The sequence below is a fragment of the Martes martes genome, assembly GCF_963455335.1.
Source record: "Martes martes genome assembly, chromosome: 3".
Taxonomy (NCBI): Eukaryota; Metazoa; Chordata; class Mammalia; order Carnivora; family Mustelidae; genus Martes; species Martes martes.
This window is the reverse complement of record NC_137890.1, coordinates 70,456,581-70,473,208: the sequence shown is the minus strand read 5'-3', so window position 1 is coordinate 70,473,208 and position 16,628 is coordinate 70,456,581. Positions and strand designations below refer to the sequence as shown.

Here is a 16,628-nt window from a genome sequence, read left to right as displayed (position 1 = left end):
ACCTTCTAAACCAACTTACAAATAATCCATGAGGAAAAACTAAAATGGCTTCGGAAGTATACTTTGTCTTGAATAGTGTCAGTATTTTATGAGAATTCGAGCCAACTGTATCATTTCATAATGACCAGCAGACCAACTCTTCTCCCTATTTACTTCTCCCCCTTTTTGTTTCCGGCACCCTTACCCTCCTTGTGTCCCATTTCCCTACACATGCTTAAGTATAATGAACCTAATGTTTGAACCCTACATTTTGAACTTGGTAGCCATATTGGATGTGTTCTGCAGAGGGGAGTCATCAAGGTGGCAGCGTGACAAATAGCAAAATAGAAGGGTCTGTGTGAAAAATCTGCTGCTTTCAAAGTAAAGAAGCTCTCAGATCAATGCTCTTAATGTCAGTGCCCTGGTTTATCTTCAGAGTCAGTCTGTTGGGAGCAGGCTACTTGGGTAACACAAACTTGGAGTTTTTATTTACACTTAGTGAAGAAGGTCAACCATATATTAGCAATATGCCCTTGTGAGTTGATGGGGAATTTACGGCATCTTCTTACCACAACACTGACATCTTTCAAGAACTCTTGCTTAGTAGTAACCAATACTTTTTTCTTCTATATATTTAATGTCAAATCTGAACATACTGAGCAATTAAAAATTGATACATTTCCTTCATGTCTACCATAATACACCTAATTCTGAAGAAAGGAAATATGTTTTGAAACTAGATTTAATAGTACTTATTTTTTGTTGTGACTGTTTATTAATAGTTCTTTTAACATGTAGTATCTATTAAATATTTATAATAACTGTGCTAGTTTCTCAGCCTTAAAAATGGATACAATTGGAATAATTTTTTAATTTTTTAAAGTTTTATGATAGTGAATATAATATACCAGAGGTCCAGATTATAAAAATGAAACAAAACCATAAAAGAAACCTTAAGAGTTAAAAAATGTGTTTGCTATATACTTACTAACAACAATATCTCTCAGTAACTGGAGATCTTTTATGAACCAAGCCAGTGGCAGGAGGTTTCCATGCTTTATTGTGGATCATCATGATAGTGTCATAAGCTCCACTGAGTTCTCCCTATGCTTTCATGGATATCATTTTTTTTCTTAATATTTTGCTTCAAGAACGATACTGTATATGAAGGCTAGATAATACAGAATTAAAAATGATTCTTTCATCTCAGTCACTGCTTATGCTAGGACTCGAATGCATCCATTCAGTCAGTCAATCAGCTGGTTAAAGTATTTTACATGAAGTGTAGCAGGCACTGCCCAAGTGCTGGGAGTAAGTGATGAATGAGACAGTAGCACTCTCCCACCTCTTAGACCTTGTAATTTAGTGGGACAGACAGATAGTAAACAAGTAAACACATAGGAAGAACAAATCAGATATTGGTAACTGCTGTAAATAAAGTAGGATATTGTGACAGAGAACAACACATTCAAGAGGAACGGGGGAGAGAGGGTACAAGGAAGCTCTTTTGATTTCCATTAAGAATCTCAAAAACTGTGGTTGCCGTATATTTGTTGAAACTTGTCTTCAGCACTTAATGTATATTTATGTGTAATAATCACAATGAAGTTTAAGGAGTGCTTTTCTTAAACTTTTCATATAATAGTAAGATAATTAATGATATCTTTATATCAATGAGTAGACATTAAGTAATACATTAAGGATTCCACAGCCATTGGTAGAATGCATTAAAATGTATGGACCAATTATTTTAAAACAACTACTATTCTCTTTTTAAGAATCAATTTAAATAATATAGTGTTGGCTATTTTAAATAATAATTTTCTAGAAGCAGTTATTCTGCTTTAATATTAACCTCATTTCTATAAACTTGAGAAAATCTCTTTTCATCTATCTTTCATATGTGTTCAAGACGCATTTCAAAGTGGAATTTGTAAATTCTGACAGTGCATATAAACTGAGCTTAAAAATTTGTAATCAGCTGACAAGGGTATTACTTTCCATGAGTTTCTTATTTATTCAGACACTGAAGAGAAAATAATCTGCATAAATTGTTGGTTCAGTAGTGTTGAGGTTATCCTAACCCTGTGTTCTTTGCATATAGGTTCTTTGGGTAATATGGTCATGAAAAAGTGAACTATGATCAGAGTAAATTGATTCAAGTATTAAAAGGAAATGCCTGGAAAAAGAAAGGTGTTGACTATGATATGTAAGGGAATATGACAGAAAGAAATAGATTTACTTCAATGGCTCTAGCTGAAGTAGAAGAGAGAAATAGAAGGTAGTTGAGTATAACAAGATCAAAAGATGGCTAAAATTGTTTATCAGTCTCTGTCAATAAAACTTGACCTTAACATGCGCCAGACTCTCTAAAAAAGCCTGTTACAAATGCAGCTTCTCGAGACCTACCTCCAGAAATTCTGATTTCAAATGTTTGAGTGCAGTCAAGGCATGTTCATAAGAGGCTCAGGTGACTTAGTGCAAATGCTGGGCTGGTGGACCTTGAGAAACATTGGTTCTCATTGGCCAAGTTGCCAGTGAATTCAATTCTCCCTACTTGTTACTATTAACACTGAATTGCTTTAACTAAATCAAAAGCAAACTTTAAAGAAGGTGGGCATGTTATTGGGCTGGCTGACGTCATATGAAGGTGTCAGTGACCAGCACTGAGAGGAGAGGAAGATTCACTCTGAAGCTTACTAGTTTCTTGAACACTTGCATCAGTGTAACCTCAGAGCCACAATATATTAATATATTTTGTTGATTAATTAACAGAGAAGCAGATTACAATGAGTGAAGAGTCCTTCAATCTTAATGTAGAGATTTTTGACCCAAATCAGTGTTTTGAGACACATTCTAAAGTGTTTACATCCTGAAAATATGCATCAAACCCCTATTGCTTTAGCCCCTATTGGAAATACAAAGACAATGTTTTCAAGTAGAGTACAATCTAGGAGGCACCAGTAGCATATTGGAGTGGTCTCCATATAATAGTAAACCACAGTAAAAAAATTAATGCTTCCAAGACACTGGAACCAGGTTGTCTAGGTTCAAGTTCTGGTACTACCACTTATTAGCCCTTCTGTGCCTTGTTTTCTGTGCACAATGAGAACAATGACAGTATCTACTGCACAGGTTGAAAATTAGTTAATATACGTACATCACTGCTAACAATGCCTCATTCAGTAAGTACCATGTTTCCCAGAAAATAGTACAGTATAATGCCCATGTCTTTCACCTCCTTGGTTAAATTTATTCCTATGTATTTTATTCTTTTTGATGAAATTATGAATGGAATTTATTTTATTTAATTTCTCTTTCTGATAGTTTGTGGTTACTGTATAAATATGCCACAGATTTTTGTACATTGATTTTGTATGATCCAACTTTACTGCACTTGTTTATTCTAACCTTTTTGGTAGAGTCTCTAGGATTTTCTATGTATTAAATTGTGTTATCTACAAATAATGGTAGTTTTACATTTTTCTTCCAATTTTGATGACTTTTATTTATTTTTCCTAATTGTTCTGGGTAGGACTTCCAATACTATGTTGAACAAAAGTGGTGAGAATGGGCATGCTTGTCTTGTTTCTGACCTTAAAAAAGATTTCAGTTTTTTACCATCAAGTATGATGTTCTGTGGGCTTGTGATATATCACCTCTTCTTGTTTTGAGGTACATTGCCTCTGTATCAGTTTGTTGTTTTATCGTAAAAGGATATTTAATTTGTCAAATGCTTTTCTGCATCTTTTGAGAAGTCATATGATTTTATCCCTCATTTTGTTAATATGGTTTTTCATGTTGATTGATTCACAAATGTTGAACCATCTTTCCATCCCTGGCTTAAATCCCACTTGATCATGGTGCATCCTTTTCATGTATTATTGAATTCAGTTTGCTAATATTTTGTTGAGGATTTTTGCATCTATGTTGATCAGGTACATTGGCCTGTAATTTTCTCTTTTTCATGTGTGTCCTTAACTGGTTTTGGTATCAGGATAATGTTGGCCTCATAAAATGAGTTTGAGAGTATTCTCTTCAATTTTTTGGAAGACTTTGAGAAGGGTTAGTATTAAATCTTTTTTGAAGGTTTTATAGAATTCACTGGTTGAAGCCATCTGGTCCTGGACCTCTGTTTGTTGGGAGTTTTTTAATTACTGATTCAACTTCTTTACTAGTAATTGCTCTATTGAGATTTTTCTATTTATGATTCAGTTTTGGAAGATGGTATGTTTCTAGGAATTAATTTATTTCTTCTAGGTTTTCTAATTGGTTGGCATATAATTGTTCATAATAGTCCTTTATGATCCTTTGTATTTCTTTTGTGTCAGTTGTAATTTCTCCTTTTTATTTTCTGATTCTATATATTTGAGCCCTCTCTCTTTTTTTCTTAGTCTAGCCAAAAGCTCGTCAATTTTGTTTATCTTTTCAAAGAACCAGCTGTTAGTTTCATTGATCTTCTCTATTGTCTTTTTAGTCTCTAGTTCATTATTTCCACTCTGATCTTTATTATTTCCTTCCTTCTGGTAACTTTGGGTTTTAACTGTTCTGTTTCTAGTCACTTTAGGTTTAAAGTTAGGTTGTTTACTTGATATTTTTCTTGTTATTTGATATAGACCTGTATCATTATAATCTTAGAACTGCTTTTGCTGTGTCCCATAGATTTGGCATTATTATTTATCCATTTCATTTATCTCAAGGTATTTTTAAAATTTCTCCTTTGATTTCTTCATCGACCCATTGGTTGTTCAGTAGTATGTTGTTTAATTTCCCCCATAGTTGTGATTTTTCCAATTTTCTTTTTGTAATTGTTTTGTAGTTTCATAGTACTATGGTTGGGAAAGATACTGGATATAACTTTAATCTTCTTAAACTTATTGAGACTTCTTTTGTGGCCTAATATATGATCTCTCCTGGCAAATGTTCCATGCGCACTTGAGTAGAATTGTGTACACTACTGCCTTCAGAGAGAATGTTCTGTATATATCTATTAAGTCCATCTTGACTCATGTGCCATTTGAATTCTAATATGTGACTTAAAGCCAGTATTTCCTTATTGATTTTCTGTCTGGATGATCTATCCATTGATGTAAGTGGGGGCATTAAAGTCCCCTACTGTTGTTGGTTGTTGTCAATTTCTCCATTTAGGTTTGTTAATATTTGCTTTATATATTTAGATGCTTCTATGGTGGGTGCATAAGTATTTACAAATATTAAATTTCCTTGTTGGATTGATCACTTTGTCTTTATGTAATGCCCTTCTCTTTTATTGCAGTTTTTGTTTTCAAGTCTGTTTTGTCTAATGTAGGTATAGCTTGCCGAGCTCTCTTTTGGTTTCCATTGGCATGGAATACCTTTTTCCATCCCTTCATTTCAGTCTGTATGTGTCTTTATATCAAAAGTAGGCAGCATATAGATGAGTCTTGTCTTTTTATCCATTCAGCAACTCTGTCTTTTGATTGGAACACTTAGTCCATTTGCATTTAAAGTAGTTGGTATGGGTATGTATTTATTTTCATTTTGTTTAATTTTTTTTTCTGACTGTTCTGTAGTTTCTTTCTGTTCCCCTTTTCTCTTTATTTCTTGCAATTTGATGACTTTCTGTGGTGTTCTGCTTAGATTCCTTTCTCATTATATTTTATGTATCTATTATAGGCTTTTGCTTTGTGGTTACCATGGGGCTCAGCCTAAATATTTAACAGTCTATTTTAAGTTGATAGTTAAGTTTGAACATATTCTAAAACTCTGCATTTTTATGTTTTTGATGTCACATTTTACATTTCTTTTGCTTTTGTGTCCCTTAACTAATTAGTATAGTTATTTTTACTATGTCTTTTAACACTCGTACTAGCTTTATAAGTACTTAGTCCACTTTCTTTGCTATATATTTACCTTGACCAGTGAGATTTTTACTTTCACGTGTTTTCTTATTACTAATTAGTGCTCTTTGTTTTAACATGTCTTTTAGGGACAGTTTAATGATGATTAACTCCTTTAGCTTTTGTTTGTCTGGAGAAATCTTTATCTCTTTTTTAATTCTAAATGATAATCTTGCTGTATAGAGTGTTCTTCGTTGGAAGTTGTTTTTTGTTTGTTTGTTTGTTTTGTTTTTCCTTCTTCCTTTCAGCACTTTAAATATATCATACCACTCTCTCTTGGCCTGCAAAGTTTCTGTTGAGGAATCTGGTGATGATCTTACATTTATTGTTCATTGACCTGATGTCCCTTGTTCATAACATGTTATTTTTCTCTCACAGTTTTTAAGATTCTTTGTCTTTAACTTTGATATTTTAATTACAATGTGCCTTAGTGTGGGTCTTTTGGGGTTCATCTACTGTGGAACCTTCTAGATTTCCTGGATTTGGTGTCTGTTTCATTCCCCAGGTTAGGGAAGTTATTAGCCATTATTCCTTAAAATAAATTTTCTGCCCCTTTCTCTCTCTCTCCCTCTGGAAACCCTGTAATCAAAATGTTATTCTTCTTGATGTTGTCTCACGGGTCTCTTAAGCAATGTTTGTTTTTTTGTTGTTTAATTTTTTTTCTTTTTGCTTTCCTGTTTGGTTAAGTTCTGTTGCCCTGTCTCCCAGATCACTAATTCTTTTGTCTTCTTCATTTAGTCTGCTGTTAAAACTTTCAGTGTATTTTTCATTTAAGTTATTGTATTCTTCAGCTTGTGATTTCTCTTTGGTATTTTCTTATATTTTCTGTCTCTTTGTTGAAATCTTTCTGTGCTTCCATTCTTTTCCTGAGTGCAGTGAGCTTCTTTATGACCATTACTTAACTTCTTATCAGGCAAATTATTTATCTCCATTTCATTAAAGCCCCCCCCACCACCACCGGGGGTTTTAGCTTGTTCTTTTGTTTAGGACATATTCCTCTGTTTCCTCATTTTGCTTGACTCTCTATGTTTGTTTTTATGTGTTAGGCAAAATAGCTATCTCTCCCAGTATTAAAGAGGTGGCCCTATGTAGGCAATGAACCTTATTGATTAGCATTGCCCTAGCTCTTGGGTGTCTCTGGAACTGTCTGTCCAGTTGTTTAAGATTCATAGAGCCCACCAGAGCCTGGCACTCCAGGGCATCCCCTGTGTGGGCTCTGCATGCCTGCTGGCTTTCGCAGGTCAAGGGGGCCAGGTACAGGGTTATGGAAACAACACAAGGGTCAAGCCCAAGGCAGTAGCATGGGAGGCAGACCTTGGCACTGGTCAGTTAGAGTGAGAGTACAAAAATATTACTACCCAGTGCCGCCACCAGCAACGTTAAGAGCAAATGTAAAAATATTACCCACCAGTGCCTCTATCCCTGTGCAGAGTCCTAACAGGCTTTTGCTTTTCTAGCAGATGCCTTAATATTAGCAACTTTATCTTCTTCACATATGGGCTAGGCTCTTCTCAAACTGCTGATTTTGTACTTGGTCCCAGGGAGAGTGAATCTGCATCTGAGCCTTTTAAGAGCAGAATCTCTTTCCCTATAGCCTTACGGCTCTTCTGGATATAAGCCTTGTTGGTTTTCAAAGTCATACATTTTGGGGACTCATTTCCCTGGTGAAATTCCTAACAGATGGGGTGGATAATGTGGGGTACAAACTCCATGCTCCTCAGTGAGGAGTTCCATGTTTGTGAGACCCCTCCTCATGGTGGGTCACCACGCTTAGGGTGGGGTTTTTGTCAAGGTTGTGTAACTGCCTCTCCTACCTGTCTTCATGTGGCCCTTTTATTCCTTGATGTAAAGTAGCTGTTCAGCCAGTACTCGGGTTCTTTCCAGAGGGAATTATTCCATATGTAGCTATTAATTTGTTGTGTCCTTATGAGAAGGTGAGTTAAGGATCATTCCATGTCACTTTCTTGAACTGTCTCCTTATATAGCTTCTATATAAAGAAGTCTTGCTTATGCATCAAGTTGTTTGCTACTATTCACAGACTGCTTTTTTAAAACTGATATTTACTGATAACCTCCTGCTTGGCAATCAATGAGGGCACAAAAATGAACAAATCAGAATTCTGGAGTTTGCAGTCTGCTAAGAAATATACAAGTAAAGGGATAGAACAGCATTCTGAAAGCAGAGAGCAGAGGCTCTTGGCAATCTTTCTGGGGTGGATACATAGTGGTTGTAATAGTAGGGAATTTAATAAAAGAGACGACAGCTAATTGAATCTTGCCAGGGAGTAGAAGTTTTCCAAGTATACCAGGAGTAGGAAAGCATACAAGGCATTTAGGAAATTGCAGAAGAGGTATAATGGCATGGGGTGCACCAAGCCCAAGGTGGAGGTAGGAGGTAGTAATGGAGGAGCCAAATTGCCAAAGGCCCCTCCTGTACCATATCATGGAATTTGGACATTGTCCAGGAGGTGATTAGAAGCCACTCGAGGACTTTAAATGTGGGGAAGTAAATCGTCATGGGTGCAGTTTAAGAATATCATTTGACAGTGCCAGGAATGGAAGAGAGGCAAGAAAAGCATTTGAGGGATTGTGGTGATCAGTGATATCACCTTGAAATGCTAAAAATCAAGTACAAAGTGAGAACTTAAGTCAACCACTTGGCTCTTTAGCCTCTGTGGAAGCAGCAACTTCTTTCAAGATATGTCTCCAAAGGCAAAGGAAACAAAAGCGAAAATGAACTTTTGGGACTTCATCAAGATCAAAATCTTCTGAACAGCAAAGGAAACAGTCAATAAAATAAAGCGGCAACCCATGGAATTCTCAAATAACACTACAAAGGGCTGATACCAAGATCTATAAAGAACTCCTCAAACTCAACACACACAAAACAGATAATCACATCAAAAAAATGGGCAGAAGATATGAACAGACACTACTCCAAAGAAGACATACAAATGGCTAACAGACACATGAAAAAATGTTCATCATCATTAGCCATCAGGGAGATTCAAATCAAAACCACATTGAGATACCACCTTACACCAGTTAGAATGGCCAAAATTAACAAGACAGTAAACAATGTGTATTGGAGAGGATGTGGAGAAAGGGGAACCCTCTTACACTGTTGGTGGGAATGCAAGTTGGTGCAGCCACTTTGGAAAACAGTGTGAAGATTCCTTAAGAAATTAAAAATAGAGCTACCCTATGACCCTACAATTGCACTACTAGGTATTTATCCCAAAGATACAGATGTAGTGAAAAGAAGGGCCACCTGTACCCCAATGTTCATAGCAGCAATGGCCACAGTTGCCAAACTGTGGAAAGAACCAAGATGCCCTTCAACAGATGAATGGATAAAGAAGATATGGTCCATATATACAATGGAGTGTTATGCCTCCATCAGAAAGGGTGAATACCCAGCTTTTGCATCAACATGGACAGGACTGGAGGGAATTATGCTGAGTGAAATAAGTCAAGCAGAGAGAGTCAAGTATCATATGGTTTCACTTACTTGTGGAGCATAAGGAATAACACAGAGGACATTGGGTGAAGGAGAGGAGAAGTGAGATGGGGGAAATCAGAGGGGGAGAAGAACCATGAGAGACTGTGGATGCTGAGAAACAAACTGAAGGTTTTGGAGGAGAGGGGAGTTGGGGGGATGGGTGAGCCTGGTGGTGGGTATTAAGGAGGGCACATATTGCATGGAGCACTGAGTGTGGTGCATAAACAATGAATTTTGGAACACTGAAGAGAAATAAAATAAAATGGAAAAAAAATTGAAGTTAAACAGAAGACAGCACTATGAATTGTTTAAACTAGAGATCTCTGTTAATCTCCTTAATAAAGCTTAGGTGATGTTTGCCCTACCCCATCATGATTCACAGTATAAGATAAGGCACATGAGAGAATTTTGAATGATACACTATGCAAAATATAAAATACATATACTAATAGAAATTAACAAAGGAAGAAGCATCTCTACTGGAATGGAAGCTCCCCCAAATCAGAGCATGTTTGCTGCTAGATCCTGGTGCTTTGTATGTAATAATAGTTACTATGGACAAGAACAGTGCTAAATATCCTATATGCATTAGCTCATTTAATTCTAATGTTCCTATGAGGAGCTTCCCTGAGGCTGACCATACCACTAATAAATTGCAGAGCAAGGATGGATTCAAACCCAGGCAGTGTGTGCCTAGAGTCTGCATTTAACCACCATGTAAGCACATCAGACACATTTGCTAAGTTGGAGGGATTGGAGTAAAGATAAGTAGAATTCCCCACGTTTTTTAATGACGGGATATTTCAAATGTAACTTTATCAGTTTAGTAGTTTACTTAAAGTTCCTTTATGTAACCAAGCATGCAAATCAAACAGGCAAATTATAATTCTTTATGTATCAATGCATGCTTTAGAAAGTTGTGGTCTTTTTCTTCCTACAGCTGCAAAAGTACTTATAAAGCTTATTTGAAAGAATAAACATGGAAAAATATCTGATAAAACCCTTTAACCCACTGAGCCACCCAGGCGCCCCTGATAAAACCCTTTAAAAAGAGGAAAAAACTAATGGAGGATGGAAGATAGTCCATACCAGATAATGAAACACATTTGTTTTATTTTTTTTAAGTTTTTATTTAAATTCCCGTTACTTAACATACAGTATAATATTGGTTTCTGGTGTACAATATGGTAATAAAATACATTTTAAAGCCTCAAAACTTAATGTGATATTAATTGGCCTGTGAATAGACAGACTAATAAAACAAATTGTAAGAAAAGACCTGAAAGCATATAGAAATCTAGAATTTTATAATGATCACAACAAAAATTTATTCTATTTCTCCTAAATCTAAAAAAACATTCTTAATTGCCTTTCCCATAGAATTTATTTACATAAATAGTCTAAAAATGAACTTTATCTGGGGTAATATCTAAACACTTATGAATTCTATAAAAATCAGTATCTAAATTATCTACACTAAGAATAAAAGAGCTAAAGCAATTATGACAAGATAAAAAAATGAGTAAGGGTGGTAAAGTCACATAAAAGCAAAAAACCTATAAGAAAGTTAAGAGTGGCATTTAAATACTGTTCAGCACACATTTATCGATCCTCTGAAGAATGCTGGGAATTCTAATAGATGTTAAGGTAAACAATTCCCCTTCCTTTTGGACATCTAAATAAGGTTGTATGCTAGAGGTTGTATGAAGGTCAGAAGACACTCAGGACAGAATAATTAGCTTTAGTGGGATGGGGTTGAGGACTGGGGAGGAACCAAGGAACCTGCACAAAGGAGGGACATTCAAGTAGACTGTGAAAGGGTAGGTTCACCCAGGGGTGTCTGGGTAGCTTAGTTGGTTAAGCATCTGCCTTCGTCCCAGGTCATGATCCCAGGGTCCTGGGATGGAGCCCCACATTGGGCTCCCTGCTCAATAGGGAGCCTCTTTCTCCTCCCTCTGCCTTCTGCTCCCCCTGTTTGTGCATGCTCTCTCTTCCTCATCAAATAAATAAAATCTTCAAAAAAAAAAAAAAAAAGATTCAGGAGGTGAGAGAACCCGCTCCTGACATGGAAATGGAATGAACATGGCCTAGCTAGAGTTTAGGGAGCTTGTAGGAGACTAGAGGAAGGGGAGGCAGAAACTACATATTGATCGGTCAGTTATGCCTTGCCAAGAAATGTTGCCTGGATCCCACAGGCATCAGAGAAACCACCCAACCCATGATTTTTAAATCAAGAGGAATATAATTAGGGTAAGATGGACAGTGGGGAAAGGATCAGTTCTTTCCTCTCTGGCTTGTTATTGCCTGGAAGCCAGAAGCTCTGCCATAGCTGGTCTCCCTGCCTCTGCTCCTTTCCCCACACTGTATGCAGGATCTTCTTCCGTGGTCTCCTTGATCTTAGTGGCATCCCATCATCTCATAAGAACCCTGGTCCCCTTATTAGTCATGGCAAGTGGGATCCCACATGTGACCCCTGCCTTCCTCACAGGTCTCATCAACCACTACTCTTTTACCTGGCCCCATGCACTGATGTAGGAACTGTTCCCAGGTTCTCAAACATGACCCATCTTCTCCAGCTCTCTTAGTTCCCAAGTGTTCCCTATTCCCATCATCTTTCTGCACTGTTCAAAGTTTCACACTGTGCCAAACATAGAACCTGGCCCACTGTAGCCACTCTGATGTTTGGTTGAATGAACACATGAGTAAATGAATGAATTAAAGTTCATCTGAGTTTTCATCTGTCCCTGGAAATTTTTCCTGACCCTCCTTGAGTTTTCCATAGCTTGCCCTTCTTTCCATTCTCTAGCTCCTCTCCCTACCAGTTTTTTCTACTGCCTTAAGAGTTGATGGCTTATTATCTATCTCCCATCCACCAGAGGTTGTGAACAACTTAAGGAAAGGGATTATCTTTTATCTCTATATCCCATGTTCTAACACACTGCTTACTATACATTCATCTCCATAAATGTTGGTGAGTAATTACATGAGGAACTGGGAAGTTTGAGGAATCAAAGAAAAAAGAGCATAATCAACTATAGAAAGAGAACATTGATTCTCTCTTAATGCTAGAGAATACAGGTTCCCTAGGGCTGGAGGAAGAAGACAACTTCAAGCATTCATCATGGCAAAGGAGAGAGTGACACGGTTTCCCCCTGAACTACGCTGTCCTGCCCTCATGGCCATTTAGATCCCTCCTCATAGATTATTTACCTGATGGGCACCTGAAGTCACATACCCCACAAGTCCCAAAGGATTCAGGTGCCTCGTAGGGGCCCTGCATGTCTAGGAATTCAGAAAAAGTATTCTCCATATATTACCATTTAATCTTTTTTTTTCCACTTAAGCTTAATTAAATCTTAAATCTAATGCTATCTTACATCCTGGTTTCTGTCATAGAATAAAGACCCCAAGATGGCTCGAGTTGCGCTGGAATCTCTGTACAGATTACTTTGGGTTTACATGATTCGAATTAAATGTGAAAGCAACACAGCCACTCAGAGGTAAGGAGCTGGTTTTGGTTAATTAACTACATCCCTGAGTTAATGGTAACCATTTCTCAGCCAATGAGGGGTGATTTATTTTTATTGCTACCTATACTAACGAAACTAGTAACCATTCAAAGTTGACAGTTTCTAAAAGATCTAAGTGGTAAAGACATTTTCAAGCTTTTCTTAGTCATTGCTCAGCAGCCGTTACAGAAATTTCAGCCTCTACCGGGATCAAGAGGCTCCATGTCCAAGACTGCATTCACCATGTTAGCAAAGCAAATGGCTTTTATTTTCCAGCTGCCCTTAGTTTTGCAGAAAAACTTTTCATAGAGTAATTATGCTAATGGAAAAGGGATGAAGTGGTTTGTTTTCTTTTTCCAAATTCTCTCTGATACTTAGATAAGATGAAACATCTGCCATTTTCCCTTACAGAACTGGAGCTCAGCCAATCTTGCTTGTCTTCTCTTTTTTTCTTCCTATCTTTCAGCCGTCTTATAACCATCATCACAACACTTTTCCCCAAAGGGTCCCGTGGTGTGGTGCCAAGGGATATGCCTCTGAACATCTTTGTGAAAATCATCCAGTTCATTGCCCAGGTAATGGAGAAGCTTCTGGCAGTGGGAGTGATCTAATTGCCTTCAAGTAGCCAGTCTCTTTCCTAGGAAGTACTACCAGATGAAGAGTTTAAAGTAGTATCTTATGTGTAAAGAGTTTTCAGAATGGTTTTATAAGTGTTTTCACACATGGCTTTTTTTTTTTTTTTTTTTTGCTTCCAAACAAATAGTGACGTGTACGTCAAATGTTTTCAGCATTTGACAAATGAAGGAACTGAGAGACAGAGTTTGAGTGAGACATCTAAAGTCACAGAGCCTATTAGTAAAAAGGTCTCTTGACTCCTAGTCCCTGTTTTGTCGTGATTCTCAGCTCTGGATTCTGCAAGTCAGGAGGAAGCAAGGCGTGTGATGTTTGGAGGAAATCAAAAGATGATTTTGTGAAATTTGAAGAGTAAATAAAAATGTTCTTTCACCCTGTGAGAAAGAATAATGAAATAGGAATTTTAGCATTTCTTAAGCGCTTACTCTTTGCCAAGAACTTTTCTAAGAACTTTGCAGGTATTAATTTCCTTAAAAATTGGGTCCAATAATAATAAACATGGTTTTTAGTATTTAGTTTACTTTATAGACCCAAGATTTTTACTTTTGAAAACACTTTGTGGGTGAATTGTTATATTCCAACTTTGACTTCCTTACCATTTACAGAACGAGGGGAAAAGATCATTATTCCCATTCATCCTCTGCCACAAGCCAGCTCTGTAGCCTTCACAAGTCAGAGAACCTCTTTCTTCTGTTTCTTTATTTGTAGAATGTGGGCGAAATGCTTGCCCACTGTACTTCAGAATGCCATGTGGATAAGGGGAAATTATAAGCGTGAAATTACTGTTAGGTACAATGGATATTGATTTAAAGATGGAAAGTTCAGTTGTTACTTCACAGATGACTTAATATTTGATATCTCTCTGTGTGTTTGGTATAATGAGATGCCTCTGTAATATGTGCACTTAGGGAAAAGACATTCCTTGCTTTGCAGGCAGATGGATTAATGTGATTTTTCTGCATATAGTTATCACGTGGCTGAGAATGTACTTTGATGATTCTGGACTATGTCGTGTAAAATGAACCTGTCCTATCATAGTGGCCACTGTCTCCAGCTATTAGCATCTGTCTTATGCTTCCCTACTTAAGTACCATTGCATATCTTATTTGTTGATTATTCATTTCACTTGCAGAATTGTCCATTATAATATGAGCCAAAAGATTTGAGATATTAGAGGATAGGAGAAAATAGTCATTTTGCAGTGGTATTTTTAAAAATACATTTTAATCTGAGTTTCAAGAAGTTATCAGCATTTGCTACACAAGGAGGAAGTATTGAGACTGTGGATAAGCCCAGACACTCCAGGTGTTTGGGGTTTTCATTTTGCGGGGATTTGTTTTTATTTTTGTTTTGTCTTTACCCATTCCATGCTTTAGGGGCTAATTCCACATATTGTATAATGAAAGCATCCTTGCACACCCCATGAAAACAGAGGCAACTTCACCCAAGCTTCCAGTGGGCACGGTCTTCCTACAGGGACTCTCTTGATGCATGAAATTGAGCAGTGTCTTGCTTCTTTTAGCAGCCACCTGTTTGGTGCTTAGAATAAAAATAGACATTTCACGTTGAACTTGTATTTTAACATCTTTGTTTTGTTTTCTCTTTTTCACTACAGGAACGTTTAGATTTTGCAATGAAAGAAATTATTTTTGATTTTCTTTGTGTGGGAAAACCAGCAAAAGCTTTCAGTCTCAATCCAGAGGTATGAATGATCCTTTTATGTACTTCCAACAGAGCATGTATGGACAGAGCCATACCTTTACTTTGCAACTTTGGGGAATAGGACAAAGGACATTTCTCTAAAAAGTCATCTTTTTGTTTCTGTCCATGATATGTGACTAAATAGTATGGATAATGAAATTTCAGAAGTCAAGTTTTGAATGAATAGACTTAGAATGATGGTAAGTGGGTGTGCTACCATATTGGGTTGTTGTATAATAGAGTAAACCTTGCCCCAAAGAGATAATCTGCCACTCCAAGTCAGGTTCATTTAGTCAGTACTTATTTAAATAGTCAGTAATATAACTATTTTGATGCAGATTAACAAGTTGAGTATTGGGAAGTGATGAAACAGAGGAGAATGAATACATGAAATAATAAAATACTAAAATCTAGTGAAAGTGAATCAGGTATGAATATATGTTTCTGTGACACCATCACACCTCAAGGACCAGACAGATCATGGAAATAATGGGTATGACACACAGTTGGAGTGACCTATGCAAATGAAAAGCACATTCAAGTTTAAACTTTATTTTTATTTTTTTATGTGTATACTATGTAGTGTATTTTATTATCCTTCCCTTAATCTATTTCATTTTTTTAAAAATTGTGTTATGTTAGTCACCATACAGCACATCATTAGTTTTGGATGTAGTGTTCCATGATTCCTTGTTTGGGTATAACACCCAGTGCTCCACATAATCCATGCCCTCCTTAATACCCATCACCCTGGGCTCACCCATCCCCCCACTCCCCTCCCCTCTAAAACCCTCAGTTTTTTTCTTGTAGTCCATAGTGTCTCATGGTTCGTTTTTCCCTCTGATTCCCCCCACTTCATTTTCCCCTTCCTTCTCCTAATGTCTTCCATGCTATTCCTTATATTCCACAAATAAGTGAAACCATATGATAATTGACTTTATCTGGTGACTTATTTCACTTACCATAATCTCCTCCAGTCCCTTCCACATTGATGTAAAAGTTGGGTAGTCATCCTTTTTGATGGCTGAGTAATAGTCCATTGTATATACAGACCACATCATCTTTATCCAACACTGTGGGCCAACAGAACTGTGCCGGAAAAGCTGCCTCTTTGCAGTCCTTTCCCTCTGATATTGTAGAAAGAACACTGAACCAGAAGACAGCAGTATTAGGTTTGTACTTGACACAGGCTCTACCATTTTTACTAGCTATATGACATTTATCTCTCTGAACTTTAGCTTTTTTGCCAATAGAATGAGCAAAATACTTTTCTACATCACCTCATGGAATACTTATGATATTGTGACATTACAAACTCTTAAGCCAAAAACAAAACAAAAGCAAACCATAGAAGTTTTGTTGTTATTATTGTTATTGTTTTAAAGAATGTTCCTATCATCACTGTGATATTGTCTGGCTTGTTCA

General features: G+C 36.8%; 1 protein-coding gene across 1 annotated transcript in view; it reads left to right on the top strand.

The window, feature by feature from the left end:
* The window catches only part of FRY (FRY microtubule binding protein), a 260,339-nt gene that overhangs the window by 103,579 nt on the left and 140,132 nt on the right, over positions 1 to 16,628 (top strand). The window contains exons 12-14 of the mRNA XM_080799698.1: positions 12,757 to 12,860; positions 13,336 to 13,444; positions 15,118 to 15,204. Coding sequence (XP_080655824.1) covers positions 12,757 to 12,860; positions 13,336 to 13,444; positions 15,118 to 15,204 — 300 coding nt within the window. The remainder of the gene's footprint in view (positions 1 to 12,756; positions 12,861 to 13,335; positions 13,445 to 15,117; positions 15,205 to 16,628) is intronic.